Consider the following 13,578-nt stretch of genomic DNA (forward strand, 5'->3'; position numbering starts at 1 on the left):
TCTGATAAATTCTATACTCAATGCCCACAATTCTATCATTGCTCGTTTGTGATAAAATAAATGCATTATTACTGCTTTTATCCACCTACATTTATATCCTTTCTGTGGTTCCCTTTTGCTTTCAATTCTCTGGGTCCATAAATCTGCAGTAGGTAAATGTCAAAACATAGTTTGGAATTAGTGATAAAGCAGAGTATTTTCTTAAGGTCCTTATCTCTTATGTTTGTGAAAAGCGCAGCTGGCTTCGGTTGGAAAAGAGTTTATTGAAGAGTTACCTTAGATTTCCAAACTTGGTCCTCCCAAGTCTCTTCACATCTGAATGAATTCATAATTCATTGCTCTGGGAAGTGAGCGCACCCCAACCCTGAAGAGAAGGGGAGAACGTGGCTCGATGGATGAGGTACTGGCCCCACGGTTGTGCACTGAGCGAGCTTGTCAGAGGGGACCGCTTTGGTTGAATTAGAAGGTGCCTTTTGAGAGCACTAGTTTCCATCTGCACATCTGCTGAGAGAAGGGCTTTCAAAACTTGTGTCTGTGGCCTGGCTGTGAGTTCGTGAAGCATCAGGACACAGGAGGGGCCTCAGCTGGGTTGCTGTGTGGACGTTTTCAGCTAAAAGCTGTACAAGTTGTGTTTCCTATTCGTTTTAACCATCCACTAACTTTTACAAATCTTGTTTTGAAAAACAAAATTGTTAAATATGACAATGCTACAATCGTGTTAGAACCTAGGTAGTTATATGACCTTCAATTGTGAGAACACAGGTTGGCAGAACCTTCTCCCGGCTTTGAATGCGAGATTCTTACAAGCTCCAGCGAGGGAGTTTAGAAGAGCAGAAAGAAGAGGTTTTTCATGACGAGACTTGACATCCTGATGTTTCTGTGACACTTGCTGGTTTCCCATAATTCTCTCCACTGGCTGTCTTCGTGGGCCCAGGCTGCCCACGCAGAACCACGCAGATGGTCAGGTGCCCTCTTTTAGTTTGGAAAACCATGCCCTCCACAGGCTTTCCTCTGAGCACATGCAGAGAGGGCTCTGGGGTCCCCCTCTTCCTGCTCCTGTGGGGACAGCAGTCCCATGGTCTGGGGCCCAGCCTGTGACCCCTCCAACCTCACTCTACCTCCAAATGTAGTCACACAGGGACCGGACTTCCACGTAGGGACTTGAGGGGAACAGTTCAGTCCACAGCAACTTTCTGTGTGGGACACACAGTGTCATCCTTGCTTTCCAGACGCAGAAACTCAATTTCTCACAGGGTTAAGTGACCAGGGTGCATTTGCTCCAAAAGGAAATTTTAGCAGATTGCATAGAGCACTTGAATAAATAGTGTTCTGGATTAATAACAGATAACAGTCACTTCAAGTTCTCCTGAACAAATGGTAAAGGGGCTCATTGCATAAATTTTTTCTGCTTTCACCTGTTGGGACTATTAGTCCAGATTTTTGGTGTGCATTAACCTGTTTTGTCTCAGGTGATCATTTTCTGAAGTTTTATTTGAAGTTTCCTCCTGAGATCGGTATGTGAATAAAATGACTGATTTACAGTGTCATTTGGCAAAGTCTGTCGCAACAGAAACACACTTGGCACTTTTCCAAACATATTTTCTCTAAAATACATCCATCCGCTTGCTCTCCGTGAGGTTCAAATGGTCGCATTAATGGCGAAAGTTGGAAAACACGATTGAATGTTTGACAAATTCCGTGCGGTGGAGATTGCTGGCTGGTGTGGAATCACATGACCCTATTTTCTGGGCTTTGGTTAGAATATTCCCTGCAGAGGCACGTTGGGTGTCGCCACACACGCGGCAGGGACTCAGGCTGAATGATGAGGCAGCCGGTAACTGTCCCCTCCGCCTTTCCCGCTGAGTCGCTAGCTGACTCCAGACTTTGCGGACAGAAGACCCCCACGCACCGTGGGATTTACGTCCCGAGTGTGTCTGCCCTTGGCAGGGATGAGACGTGCTTCCAGCGTTCAGCTAAGTACTTGGAAAGGCCCGGAAGGAGCCCCCGCGAATCTGTCAACGGGCGTGAGCTGGGCCTGCTCTTCACCGTCACCCCCTCGCGGGCAGTGCGGGACATGGAGACAGTGTGATCCATTACCCTGAAGCCAGCGTCCCCGACCCGCGGCTCTCTCTCTGCGTGTGATGATACAAACGGCCACCAGCTGAAGATGCTGCAGCCACAGGACACTCAGAACACAGTGTTGCCGTTAATATCCACACGGGTAGCGGATTCCCATGCATGCGCTAAAGGAGGTACGTTGGCTCTGGTTTCTTATGATGAATTCACTCCTGAGAATGGAGTCACTCTTGGATTTTACACGTTGTGCAAGAGACACGTTGTAAACACTGGCTTCCCCCTCGGCCCTGCAGTCCCTGTGGCCCATTGCTGGCGGGGGGCATGCTCGGCTTGGGCAGGAGCCCACATGGCCCCCCCGATGGCCTGTTCCTGCTCATGGTGCTCCGCGAGCACACTCCTGATGGCCTGTCCCCGCTCACGGCTCTCCACGGCCCCCTGACGGCCTGTCCTTGCTCACGGCGCTCTGCGAGCACACTCCTGATGGCCTGTCCCCGCTCACGGCGCTCCGCGAGCACACTCCTGATGGCCTGTCCCTGCTCACGGCTCTCCACGGCCCCCTGACGGCCTGTCCCTGCTCACGGCGCTCCGCGAGCACACTCCTGATGGCCTGTCCCCGCTCACGGCGCTCCGCGAGCACACTCCTGATGGCCTGTCCCTGCTCACGGCTCTCCACGGCCCCCTGACGGCCTGTCCCTGCTCACGGCGCTCCGCGAGCACACTCCTGATGGCCTGTCCCTGCTCACGGCTCTCCACGGCCCCCTGATGGCCTGTCCCTGCTCATGGCGCTCTGCAAGCACCGTTTGGTCTGAAAGCATCTATGCTTCCGCTTCCAGAGCAGAGAACATGGGTCATTGCTGTTGTTCCCACGGGATCTTTCTGAGCCACAGATGCGCCTGGCCCTCCCCTTCCTCCCACCCCAGGCCCCTGTCTTCCACCCTCAGATCTGGTGCAGTTGGTTAACGATTGGTCAGTTTAGACCAAGCAGAACAGGAGCTGGGGATTGAACGTGTATGTGGTTTGGAGGCCTCGCTGGTTCCGGGCACCGCTGCACTTCCAGCTCGTTGCCACCCCTGGCGCCTTCACGCGTGGTTGGGCCCCGTGGGCCAAGGACCGGGAGATGGTGATCATTCAGGGGTCAGCTCTGACTACCTGAGAACGGGCCTAGGCCTGAAGGCGGTTGTGCCAGGTGGAGAGGCAGCAGGGGAGGGAGCCAGGCTGGGGACTGGTGGCAAGAACGGATTCGAAGGCGGGTTGAGATCGGGAGAGCACGACCATTTCCTGGGGCCTGTGATCCTTGAGAAAGATCCGGAAGATCGGCCAGCTTGCAGGAATTCACCTTGGGTTTAAATAACGGCTGTAATAGGGCCTGGATCTTGTGTGTCTGTTTTTAATCCAGGTCTCTGCTCCTCAAGGTAACACTACAGACAGGAAGTGAACGTGTGTCACTCTGCAGGTGTATTTTAAAGAGTTACTTAACTTTAAATGAACGTATGTCTGCATTTTGCATTCACTCTCTGATCATGCATTTTAACCTAAACTTGCTTTGTTTTCTAAAATTTTTTAAAGCACAGAACCGTTACGCTGCGCAGACAGCCCGTTGGCGGCTTGGGCCTGAGCGTAAAGGTAGGAACGCATTCCTCCCACGCGACCTTCTTTCTGAGCGCGTGTCTGTGCTGATCGTGACGGAACCTTCTCTCTGCCTGTCTTCCAGGGAGGCGCCGAGCACAGGGTCCCTGTCGTCATATCAAAGATATTCAGAGGCCATGCAGGTAACGCGGCCAGGACATGTATGCCCACGGCAGTTTGTGAGATAATGTGTTACTGGAAACGATAAAAATAAGCACCTGTTTGTGTGCTGGGTCGTTTGGCGGCCGTTTTGTTTTGTTGTTGCCCCTACGTTACCCCTGACACGGCTCTGCCTTTTTCATGTCCTCTGAGGCCGCAAGCCCTTACGAGAGATACTGCTTCCCCTGTGGCCATCAGGGCAGCCTCTGGAGACACGTTCAGGGCCAGACCACAGGGTCTTCTTAGCAGTGTGATGCCCGAGGACACATGGTCCTGGCGTCGGCAGTCATGATGCTCATGGAGGTCTGTGACAAAAATCGCGTCCCGCCCTCTGGGAGCGGCTTGGTGGGGAGGCTGGGATGGCCGTCGGGGACGCGGTTGGACGGTGTCAGGCTTGGGGGGGGGCGATGGTCGCCCCGCAGCTGCCGCTGACTCAGGTCACCGGGAGCGGGAGGGGGAGTGGATGTGCGGTTTGTGGCCGCACCATCCAGTGCTGAGTGGTGGGAGATGGTTGTAGTACAGTCACGTAGTTAGATGGCAGGGACCAGTCCGGTGTCCCAGCAGGCCCTCCGTGCGGCCGCCTCCACTCTGCCTGTGGGTGCTGGTCCCCCTGAGGCTCAGGGGCCGTTTGTCCCCCTGCTGGAGGAGGAGGGGAGGCAGCAACCCGTGTGGGGGAAGGGGTCCGAGGCGGTGAAAGCAGAGCAGGGGTGAGTCACCCACGCAGACTGGGCTCTTGAACAGTGGAAACGTGTCCCCTCCTTCTCCCCGACCGCAGCCCCAGCCCCGTGTCAGAGCACATGGCAGCCCTGTGGTTGCGGGAGAGGCAGCCTCGGCCTGGGACCCCACCACCGCGTGCTCCGCAGGTGTGTGTGCGCAGGGGCTGTGGCGTGGACCTGTGGCTGGAGTCCCGTGTCTACACGGAATGTGAATTCCCCACAACAACCTTGACTCATTCGTGCAGAGAAGAGCGATTTTAACCACACATTTGCATCTGCAGAAAGACCATTTCCGCCCGAAGGACATTGAGTCATCGGCTCGACAACACACGTTTCTCCCCTTGTTGAGCGAGGTTACAACAGGTGGGTAGTGTTTCATCAGGACCGAGGCTGAGACTCAGGGCCTCCGAGGAGACCAGCTTGTGAAGTGCGGCCAGTGCGTGGCTCTCCTTGCATACGCCTTCCTAACACGAGAGGATTTTGGTTCTGTAGGAAGTGTGGTTTTGATGAAATCTGTAGGTAGCAGGAGAGCTGCACTGGTCTGTGCATCACGTGGGTCACTCTTGTTGACGTTTTCAAAGATGTCAAAACCGTCGTCCCTCCAGACTGGAGCGTTCCTGTTGTACTTCCGGTGATACCGTGGAGCCTAGATGCTTCCAGAACCTAGTGCGTCTGTGCAAGGGACTGTCCCTACCTGGACTGGGCCATCTGTCTGGTTCCTTCTGTGCCATGTGGCACACGGGGTGGGCTGATTGGTGACGGAAGGAGGACAGCTCGGTGTGTTTCTGTGATGTTGCAAACGTCTTTTCTACTAGTGTAGGTTTTCATTTGTGGATATGAGTGTGTCAGAGGAGAGGAAGGAGGATTAACCAGCAGATAAAAATCAGAAAAAGCTTTTATGCTTCGATTAGAGGGAAAACCTCCATTCTCTGTGGAGGGACAAACAGGTGAAGGCCATGTGCAGAGAGCGCCACCGTGAATCGAGGCTGTAGTTTTGAGAAAGGTGGCCGGTCACCCCAGTCCTCCTGTCTCTGAGCCGGGGCCCCCGAGGCAGCTGGGCCAGTAGATTCCCCCACTTCCTACTGGTCCTGCAGCCAGAATGTGCGGGTGCCTCCTGAGCAGAGTCCCTGCAGGGGTCAAAGAAGCTTCCTGTCTTCTCAGGCTGCCTCCATCCCGGCATCGGTGGCCGGTGAGCTGAGAGCCAGGGCCCTGTCCCCATCCACTGGGTCACCTGTCCCTGCACTCCATCAGTGCGGTCCTGCCTCAGTCGGCCTCAGTAGCTCAGGCCTCTTCTCAGACACGAAGATGGTTGCCCCCACCCTACTGCTGTCGGCCTGTGTTCCAGACCTGTTGCTTCCCTTTTCACCGAGTGCATATCCCACACCCTGAGCTCTTTGTAAAGTCTGCATAAATGTTCAACCGACTGTGAGCTTTTAGAGACCCAGGCTCGGCGTAACGCCACTCACCTCAGAGTATGGCACAGGATCATTGTTTTACGGGCAGGGACGCCCTTGGCTGCTGGAAATCTGTGCCCAGCTGTCGTGTGCCTCTGGTGTCGGGTGAAAGTGTGGGGCCCCGTGTGCTGGAGCCCCGGGTCCAGGCGACCTGGAGACGCACATGGCAGCCAGCACACCCGTGAACTGGTTCCCAGTCCAGCAGTCAAGTCAGGATTGGCTCCTGGAGACGGGAGACTCCAGGTGAGTGGTGGGAAGGGGGACACTGACTGGCCCTGGTGAGAAGGCCGCACCCCCACATGGCCTGGGTACCTCCCTGATGTGGCAGGTGTCACTTGCCCACAAGGAAGGCCTAGATGTTGAGGGATCGTCTGCAGCCTCGGTCCCACTGGGAACGTGATGTGCACCTGGCTCCACGTTCAGGAGCGAGGCGGCTATAAACTGTAAGGTCAAAGGGGAATGTCAGCTCAGGCTGTCGTTCATCTGTGCATTTGTGCAGCCACGTTCAACAAATCATGTCTTTGGAAGAGTCTCTGTTCTGGGCATTCAGCGGTGATGAGCCCGCCATCACATCAAAATCGTCAGGCAACAAGATGAGTAAGGTATGTTCAGGCCGCGAACATAGGTTCCGCTGTGTAGGAAACTAGGCCGTGTGATGACGGACGTGAGGGAGGGTTTTGTGCGACGTGGTCTGGGAAAGTCCTCCCGCGGGTGATGTTCAGCAGATATTGGCGAGAAACGGAAGAGTGTGGCCCGGGTCGCCTCGGCGGGAGCGTGGTGCACGTGGAGAGGAGGAGGCATGGTGGTCGTCAGGCCGGAAGAGGCGGAGACACGGTGGTCGTCACGCCGGAAGAGGTGGAGACACAGGCGTCGTTTTGCTGGAAGAGGCGGAGACACGCCGGAAGAGGCAGGTGGCCGGGTGTTCGGGGCCTGAAGTCCAAGGATGGAGCTCGGGTTGTATTTACCAGCGAGAAGGTGGTTTGCGGACTTTCCAAACGCAGCATTATAACGTCTGTTCACGTTAAAGAGCCACCACCCGGCTGCTGCGGGAAGTGAGCAAGAGGGACCGCGCTCTTGGACGTCTTGGTGAACGTGGGGGCAGCCGCCAGCCTCTCAGGTGCTTTGAAGGGGAGCCCAGGCGCGATTTTACAGAGACACCCCGGGGACTCCTGCTGGAGTCTCTGTGTCTTTAGCTTCAGCAGCATCTGACGGCATTTGGTAACATGACACAGCGGACACGGGGATCAGCAGATGCTGGAAATGCGGGTGGGGGTGGGGATCCACGCCCCGTGGCAGGTGCATGCTTAAGGGTGCTCGGAACGGGTCGGGGAATTAGAACAAAAGAAGCATTTGAATTAGGGTGATTTTCTAAGAACTTAACCTCCATGGGGAGGAGCGGCTGCCTGAGCACCTGGGGTGTGAAAGGAGGGGGCCTGAGAGGGGTCCGGAGGCCGAGGGGCCGGGTTACCCTCTGGCTCCTTTAATTCTTCAGGAAGAGCTTTCCCACCTCCTGCGAGCGCATGAAGTCCCTCTGGGGCACAGGACGCACCCAGAGGCTCTCCCCGCACATCCCGGTGCCCAGGCCTCCTGGGAGGGACCCCGGCAGACCGTGGTGCCCCGCGGCCTCCAGCCAGGCTGAGGCTCTGAGCTCAGAGGTCCGGTGAGTCCGTGATGTCTGCTCACATCATGAGGAAAAGGTACAAGTGTTTATTTTGCTTGGGGATATTTATTAATACTATATACCTAGTAAGTAAAGTCTTAAAAATATCTTTCTTTGGACGTTTAACATTCCTTCAATTCCTGAAGCCCTTCAAGTTATTATTAGAAATTTCTGTTTGGTAACTTCAAACCTCATGAACAGGGGCAGCTCACTTGGCTTGTAAGATCACAGGCTCTCGCTCACTCTCGGGGACCTGCTGCTACACTGAGCTCCCCCTCGCTTCAGGGGGCAGTGAAGACACACCTACTTCCTGCCCTCCTGGAGTGTGCCTCATGCTGGGGAAGCCTCATGTCACCCACGGGGACACAGATAAATAATGGCAGGAGCGGATCGTACTGCAAAGAAAAATATGAATTTTACTTAATGCTTTCCGTGTCTGGGCATTCAGCACCCTATCAGAGAGGGACTCTCGTGACCACCCTCGTGGTGCAGTGAGAACGCTGAGGCACAAGTACACTAAAGAGATTGTCCAGAGACACACGGCTGGCAAACGGAAAAGCCAGGGTGTGGCCCACGTGGTGAGTCTCTGAGGTCGTCGTGAGAAATTGCCCGAAAATCCGTGGATTCACATCCAGATGGGGGTGTCTTTGGCTGTGAAATAGCCTAAATGTCCAGTGGCCTGAAGGGATAGGGTCTGCTTTTCTGACTCCACAAGAAGCCAGCGGTCCAGGCCCCGGCATCTCCCTGTCCTTCCACGGAGTCGTCCCTACCAACGTGGGCTTCGCCTCGTTACCTGTTCCACGTTTACAGAATGGCTGCCTTTCGAGGCAGTAACCCTCTTTCCAGGTGGGGCAGAAGAGAGTTGGCGAAGGCCACCTCCGGGAAGGGCCGTCTTTTCCCGCAAGAAGAATGCTTTCCGGCATCGTCCCCCCCCACTGACTGGGACTGCAGCCAAGTCGCCCTCGGAAAGGCCGAGGGAATGAGCTCGCGGCATGTCTTTCGGTCAGCTCTCTTCAGCCCGAGTTCAGGGGCGCGCAGGGCCTCCTCTCGCCGGGAGGAGACGCCGGGCTCTCCGAAGCAGTGTGAGCACGTGCACCTGTCGTGGGGGAGGGGACTCGGGGCTGCGCAAGTATGGGGGGGGGCGCTTGCATTTTGTCAACAACGGTGCCTTCGGCAGCTTCCTTTCCTTGGACACAAAGGGCCTCGTGTGTACGTTAGCTCTGCTCTTTCAAACCTTGATGAATCCTTTTGGGCCACACCATTGGGCTCTTTTCCTTGGACCCTTTCCAGCTATATCCCGCTTTCTCGTGCTGCTTTTCTTGTGTTCTGCTGCTGCTGAAGCTCGTAGCTGGCTTCCAGCCTGTGTGCTTGCGTCTGCGCCAAGAGTGGAATCCGTAGCTGCCGAGGAGCCCTTTCCCGCTGGCGGATGAGGTCTGGGGGGCAGGGATGTTCGAGGAAGCGGAGACAAGGAGAGCAGGTACGGCAGCTGTCGGGCCTCTTAACGGTGAGCTAGAAAACACTTCCTTCTAGAGGCTCCGGATTCGCACGGAAATGTTCCCTAATTTACTGTATTATGTTTCACACACAAATTTCCTAAAATACGTGGCTTTAACTACAACTGTGACGTATGACTCCGTTTGTTAATAATTAACAAGCCATAAGTGGTTACCAACTGGAAAAAAAAATCTTAGAAATAATGTAGTAGGGTTTTCCTTCCTTAAGTGACAAAACGCCAGCATTTGGTAGCAGTTAAACTTCTGGTTAGTGATGACTAACTAGCGAGTACGTGTTCCTTAAGCCTCTTGTGATTTCAGTGTCTGAAACTGATGCTGCATTTACCTTGGGAAGAAACGTCTCAAACAGAAAGCGCCCATACGCTTGTGGCCTTTTATCTACTTATTATTTAATGATCCCACAAAGGAATACAGGGGTCAGTGGAAATAGTGAAGAACCCTAGACCCAGGACGCTAGGGTCCAGTGCCGCCCTTCTGCAGATCCGCGTATGCCCCTCCCCTCTGTCCGGTCCTCCTGCCCTCTCCTTACAACTTTCTGCATTTCCTAAGTGCATCCTGGGTGCTGGTTCCTTTCCAGACCCCGAGACGTGGAGGTGTGGAGCACAGGACCTCAGCCTGCAGGAAAACTAGATCGGTACTTGAGTACATACATGGAAGTTGCACTGTTTGTGTGCGTACACGCGTGTGCATATGTGAGCCTGTTCTGTGTAGAGTTACGGATACGTGCGTGTGCGCGTGCCCAGAACGCGGCCGTAACCAACGAGAGATCAAGCTTCGTAAGCTGAAGGTAACTACCTCGGAAGGTGTGGTGTAGAGCGGAATCGCGGTTGCCAGTTACCACTCAGGGTCAGCTGTGCTCGGCCCCGTCTGAAGGACGTGAGCAAACTGCACGACTCTGGGGCTCCGTGGGTGGTGGGCGTAGGATGCCCTTCGAGGAGAGCTGGCCCCGGAGACTCGGAGCTAACCTGAGGAGGTCATTCGTCCTGGTTGGGCTTTGCTCTCCTTGCTGTGAAGTGATCAGCGCGGCGTTCTGGCCGGGCACCGGAAGTCGGGCCTGCGCAGCGGGTGCGCTAAGATTTCACAGGAGAGGCGGGGCAGCTGGACCAGCCGGGTCCCCGGGTTACCCCAGAGGCCGCCAGGGGCACCACAGACCCTCTGTCGGTGGGCGCGGTGAGGGGCGTTCACTCTTTTCTTGAGGGCAGCAGCACATCCCGTGGGAGCCGCAGGCTGACCAGCGGCCTCTGCGGCGTGCGGTGCTGACGGGGCCCGACCCTGGTTTCTCGAGTCCGGGGCTGCAGAGAGGGCATCGCAGTCTCGTGCAGCTCAAGCTGCCCTGTTGATCCCGCCAGTGAGGAGCGAGGTATTTAGCAGGCGAGGGTGTCTTCCTAGTTTGGGCCCACACCTGGTAGGTAATAGACGCCCCACAGAAATTGCTCAGAACCGGGAGGGGGGGCGGGGCATGTTTGGTTTTCCTCTCGCAGCATAGAGGTGTGTCACGTGGAGTTGTGTTGTGTGCTCGGAGCTGAGCCAGCCTGTTGTGCGGGGACGCAGCTCTGCCTGAGATCAGTCTCGGGTGCGCTCCTGCGTGTCTACTCCCTGGCGGTGTTGAGTGCACCTCCCCAGGCCCACCCGTCCACACCTGCCCAGGATGCGGAAGTGCGGGCCCCTCAGGGTGGCTGAGTGCTGTCATCACCCAGAATTCCACTTAAAAACCTGAACCAGTGGGGCGCCTGGGTGGCTCAGTCGGTTGAGCGTCCGGCTTCGGCTCACGTCATGATCTCGCGGTGTGTGAGTTCGAGCCCCGCGTCGGGCTCTGTGCTGACGGTTCAGAGCCTGGAGCCTGCTTGGGGTTCTGTGTCTCCCTCTGTGTCTGCCACTCCCCTGCTCATGCTCTGTCTCTCAAAAAAAAAAAAAATTAAAAAGAAAAACCTGAACCAGCCGTAGGTGGCAGGAGGTGGAGGGAGATGTCCAGAGCCAGCAAGGAGTTCTGCGTGGGTGGGGTGTTCACGCTGAGCATGCAGGTGTGGTGAGTGTGGCCGCATCCTTTGAACTTGATGCTTCATTCTCTGTGTGGCGCTTCTGTGTCCTTGCCCAGGAGTAGCCAGCGACCCTGTCCGGTCACAAAACCGTAAACGCCGGGCAGAGATTCAGCCCTTTGCGTGTGGCTGGCCTTGGTCACCCACTGACCCCGCGCGTCGTGCCTCAGCCTCGTTCCCACGGCAGCTCTGCCTCGCCGGGCTTCCCCCACCCTTCTTGGGGTGCAGACCCCACCCCCTCGCCTGCCCGCGTCGCAGACGCGCCAGCGCCACCGTGGTTGTGCGTGTGTGGAGTCGCACACAGACCTTGAGAACATTTACGCTTTTGGAAAAGCGAAAGCAGCGTGGCTCCTCTCTCGGGGGTCGGTCACGGAAGCTGCTCTTCGATTACCCGCTTCGCACTGTGCGGGATTAAGGGGGAGAAGAGCGTCTCCGCAGAGAACGACGTTCACAGGGAGCCTCTCGATGTGGCAGAAAAGAAGCGCGGAGCTTCGTGCCGCGTGCAGAGAGCGAGCACAGGGAGGCGCTGGACGGCTGGCGGCCGTCACCCCGCTGTCACCCCGACGGGCTCCTCCCGCTGCTGCGGCGCAGCCGCGCCCCCGCCCCCGCCGCTCGCCAACGCCCCGCGGGAGGGAGGAGGCGCTCGCCCGGCCTGTCCACTGAGGCCGCGCCCGGGGGCGGGGGCGGCCCCGTCGCAAACCTGCGCTGTCCCACATCTAGTTCTTCCGCCGCCGGCCGGACGCGCTCGGAGACCCGGTCCGTTCCCGGCCGCGGAGCAAGTCCGGGTATCACGGCATCGTTCGGGTGGGCGTGTGGGCAGGCCCGGCCGGTGGCTGGTTGGAGGCCCGTGTTCAGGAGACACGTGGGCCCTCTCGAAACTACCCAGAAAATTTCAACAAGAGGGAGGGAAAGAGAGGAGCTTGTGCGTTAGCAAGGGCGAAACGGATGAGAGCCAGGGTCTTGCACGCGAAACTTCCGTTGTTAAAAGCGAGTAAGTGTCCCGGGTGAAATGTGGGTTCTCGTAAGGCCCCGCTGAGTGTGAGACTGGGAGCAGACACGCTGTGCTCTTCGAGCAGATGTTCGCACGTGACACAGGACAGCATTTCTGCAGCCACGTGTGGGGATTTCTCTGAGGGGAAGCAGAGGTGAGGCGGGCCCGCTGCCTGCCCAGCTCTCCAGCCTGCAGGGCCCGAGCTTCTGAAGCTGCGGCCTTGGGGTCCTTAGACCTCAGGGTGTCCGAGCTGCGTGGGGGGCAGCTGTGGGTCCCCTGGGCCCCTGATTTCCAGCCTTCTCTAGAATTTTCACTTGCATCTGGCGTCTCACTGCCATGAGTATGTCATCACCGTATAGATTTGCGATTGATTTATTTTCACATCCGGGATATTTCATCAGTTTAGCTGATTGCATGTTAAAGCTTCCCCCTCCCCCTTCCCTGCTTCCAGTCGGCACTAACTCCTGAATCGGTAGCCGACGCTGAGCCCTTCGAGACCCCTGCCGTCTTGCACGCCCAGTGAATGTGCAACAGGTGCCCGGGGAGCCGAGCACCAGCCGCCTCAGGAAGCAGAGGGAAGAGTCTGAGCTCCATTCTCGTAGACGTGACTGATTCAGGGTGCCGCAGCCTTGCAGTGACACCGCTCAGATCCAGGGCCCGTGTGCTGGGCTCCCGTCTCACTGCCCCTGAACCAGCAGAGGTGCCCGCGGGGCCCCCACCTTCCTGTCGGTTCCGTGGGGGAGCCCGCCTTCAGCGTGTAGAACGAGGTCCAGACACGCAGGCCCGCGTGCCCATGGCGATAGCAGGTCAGCCCCTGACCCCTTCTGGGGGTCCGTGGATCTCGGTAGACCCCGCTCTGAGATGGGTTAGGCTGCACCCGACCGGAGTCGTGCGCACACAGCCTGAGACGCCCCTCCCGCTTGGGGCGGCTGAGTGCAGAGTGGGAGCAGAGTTTCTCGCCACACTCGCCTCCCCCTGGTTCTTTCACCAAACCCCAGTCTACTTCCCGTGTCCAGAGAGCCGGCCCTTTGGGGGAGGAGGCCCCGGGGCCAATCCTGGACCGAGTTAGGGGTGGAGAGAGTCGGATGAAGAGCGTTTCCGTGCCTCTTCTTGTTTACTGGAAACAAACCAATGAATGGCATGATTTTAAACCTGTCGAAATAAACAGAACTTGAAACAGATAATAGAAGTGGACTCATCCTCTGGGTGAGAAATGCTGAAGCTCTGTGGGATCCTGTCACACCCTGCGGGGGCTTTGTCACACCCTGCGGGGGCCTTGTCATACCCTGCGGGGGCCTTGTCATACCCTGCGGGACCGTGTCGCACCCTGCGGGACCTTGTCGCAC

At 56.8% G+C, this 13,578-nt stretch overlaps 1 protein-coding gene across 1 annotated transcript in view; it reads left to right on the top strand.

Moving 5' to 3' along the window:
• Positions 1–13,578, top strand: part of SNTG2 (syntrophin gamma 2) — a 179,580-nt gene that overhangs the window by 54,534 nt on the left and 111,468 nt on the right. The window contains exons 3-4 of the mRNA XM_078445075.2: positions 3,643–3,699; positions 3,788–3,845. Coding sequence (XP_078301201.1) covers positions 3,643–3,699; positions 3,788–3,845 — 115 coding nt within the window. The remainder of the gene's footprint in view (positions 1–3,642; positions 3,700–3,787; positions 3,846–13,578) is intronic.

Source organism: Panthera onca, chromosome A3, assembly GCF_046562875.1.
Source record: "Panthera onca isolate mPanOnc1 chromosome A3, mPanOnc1 haplotype 2, whole genome shotgun sequence".
Lineage (NCBI taxonomy): Eukaryota > Metazoa > Chordata > Mammalia > Carnivora > Felidae > Panthera > Panthera onca.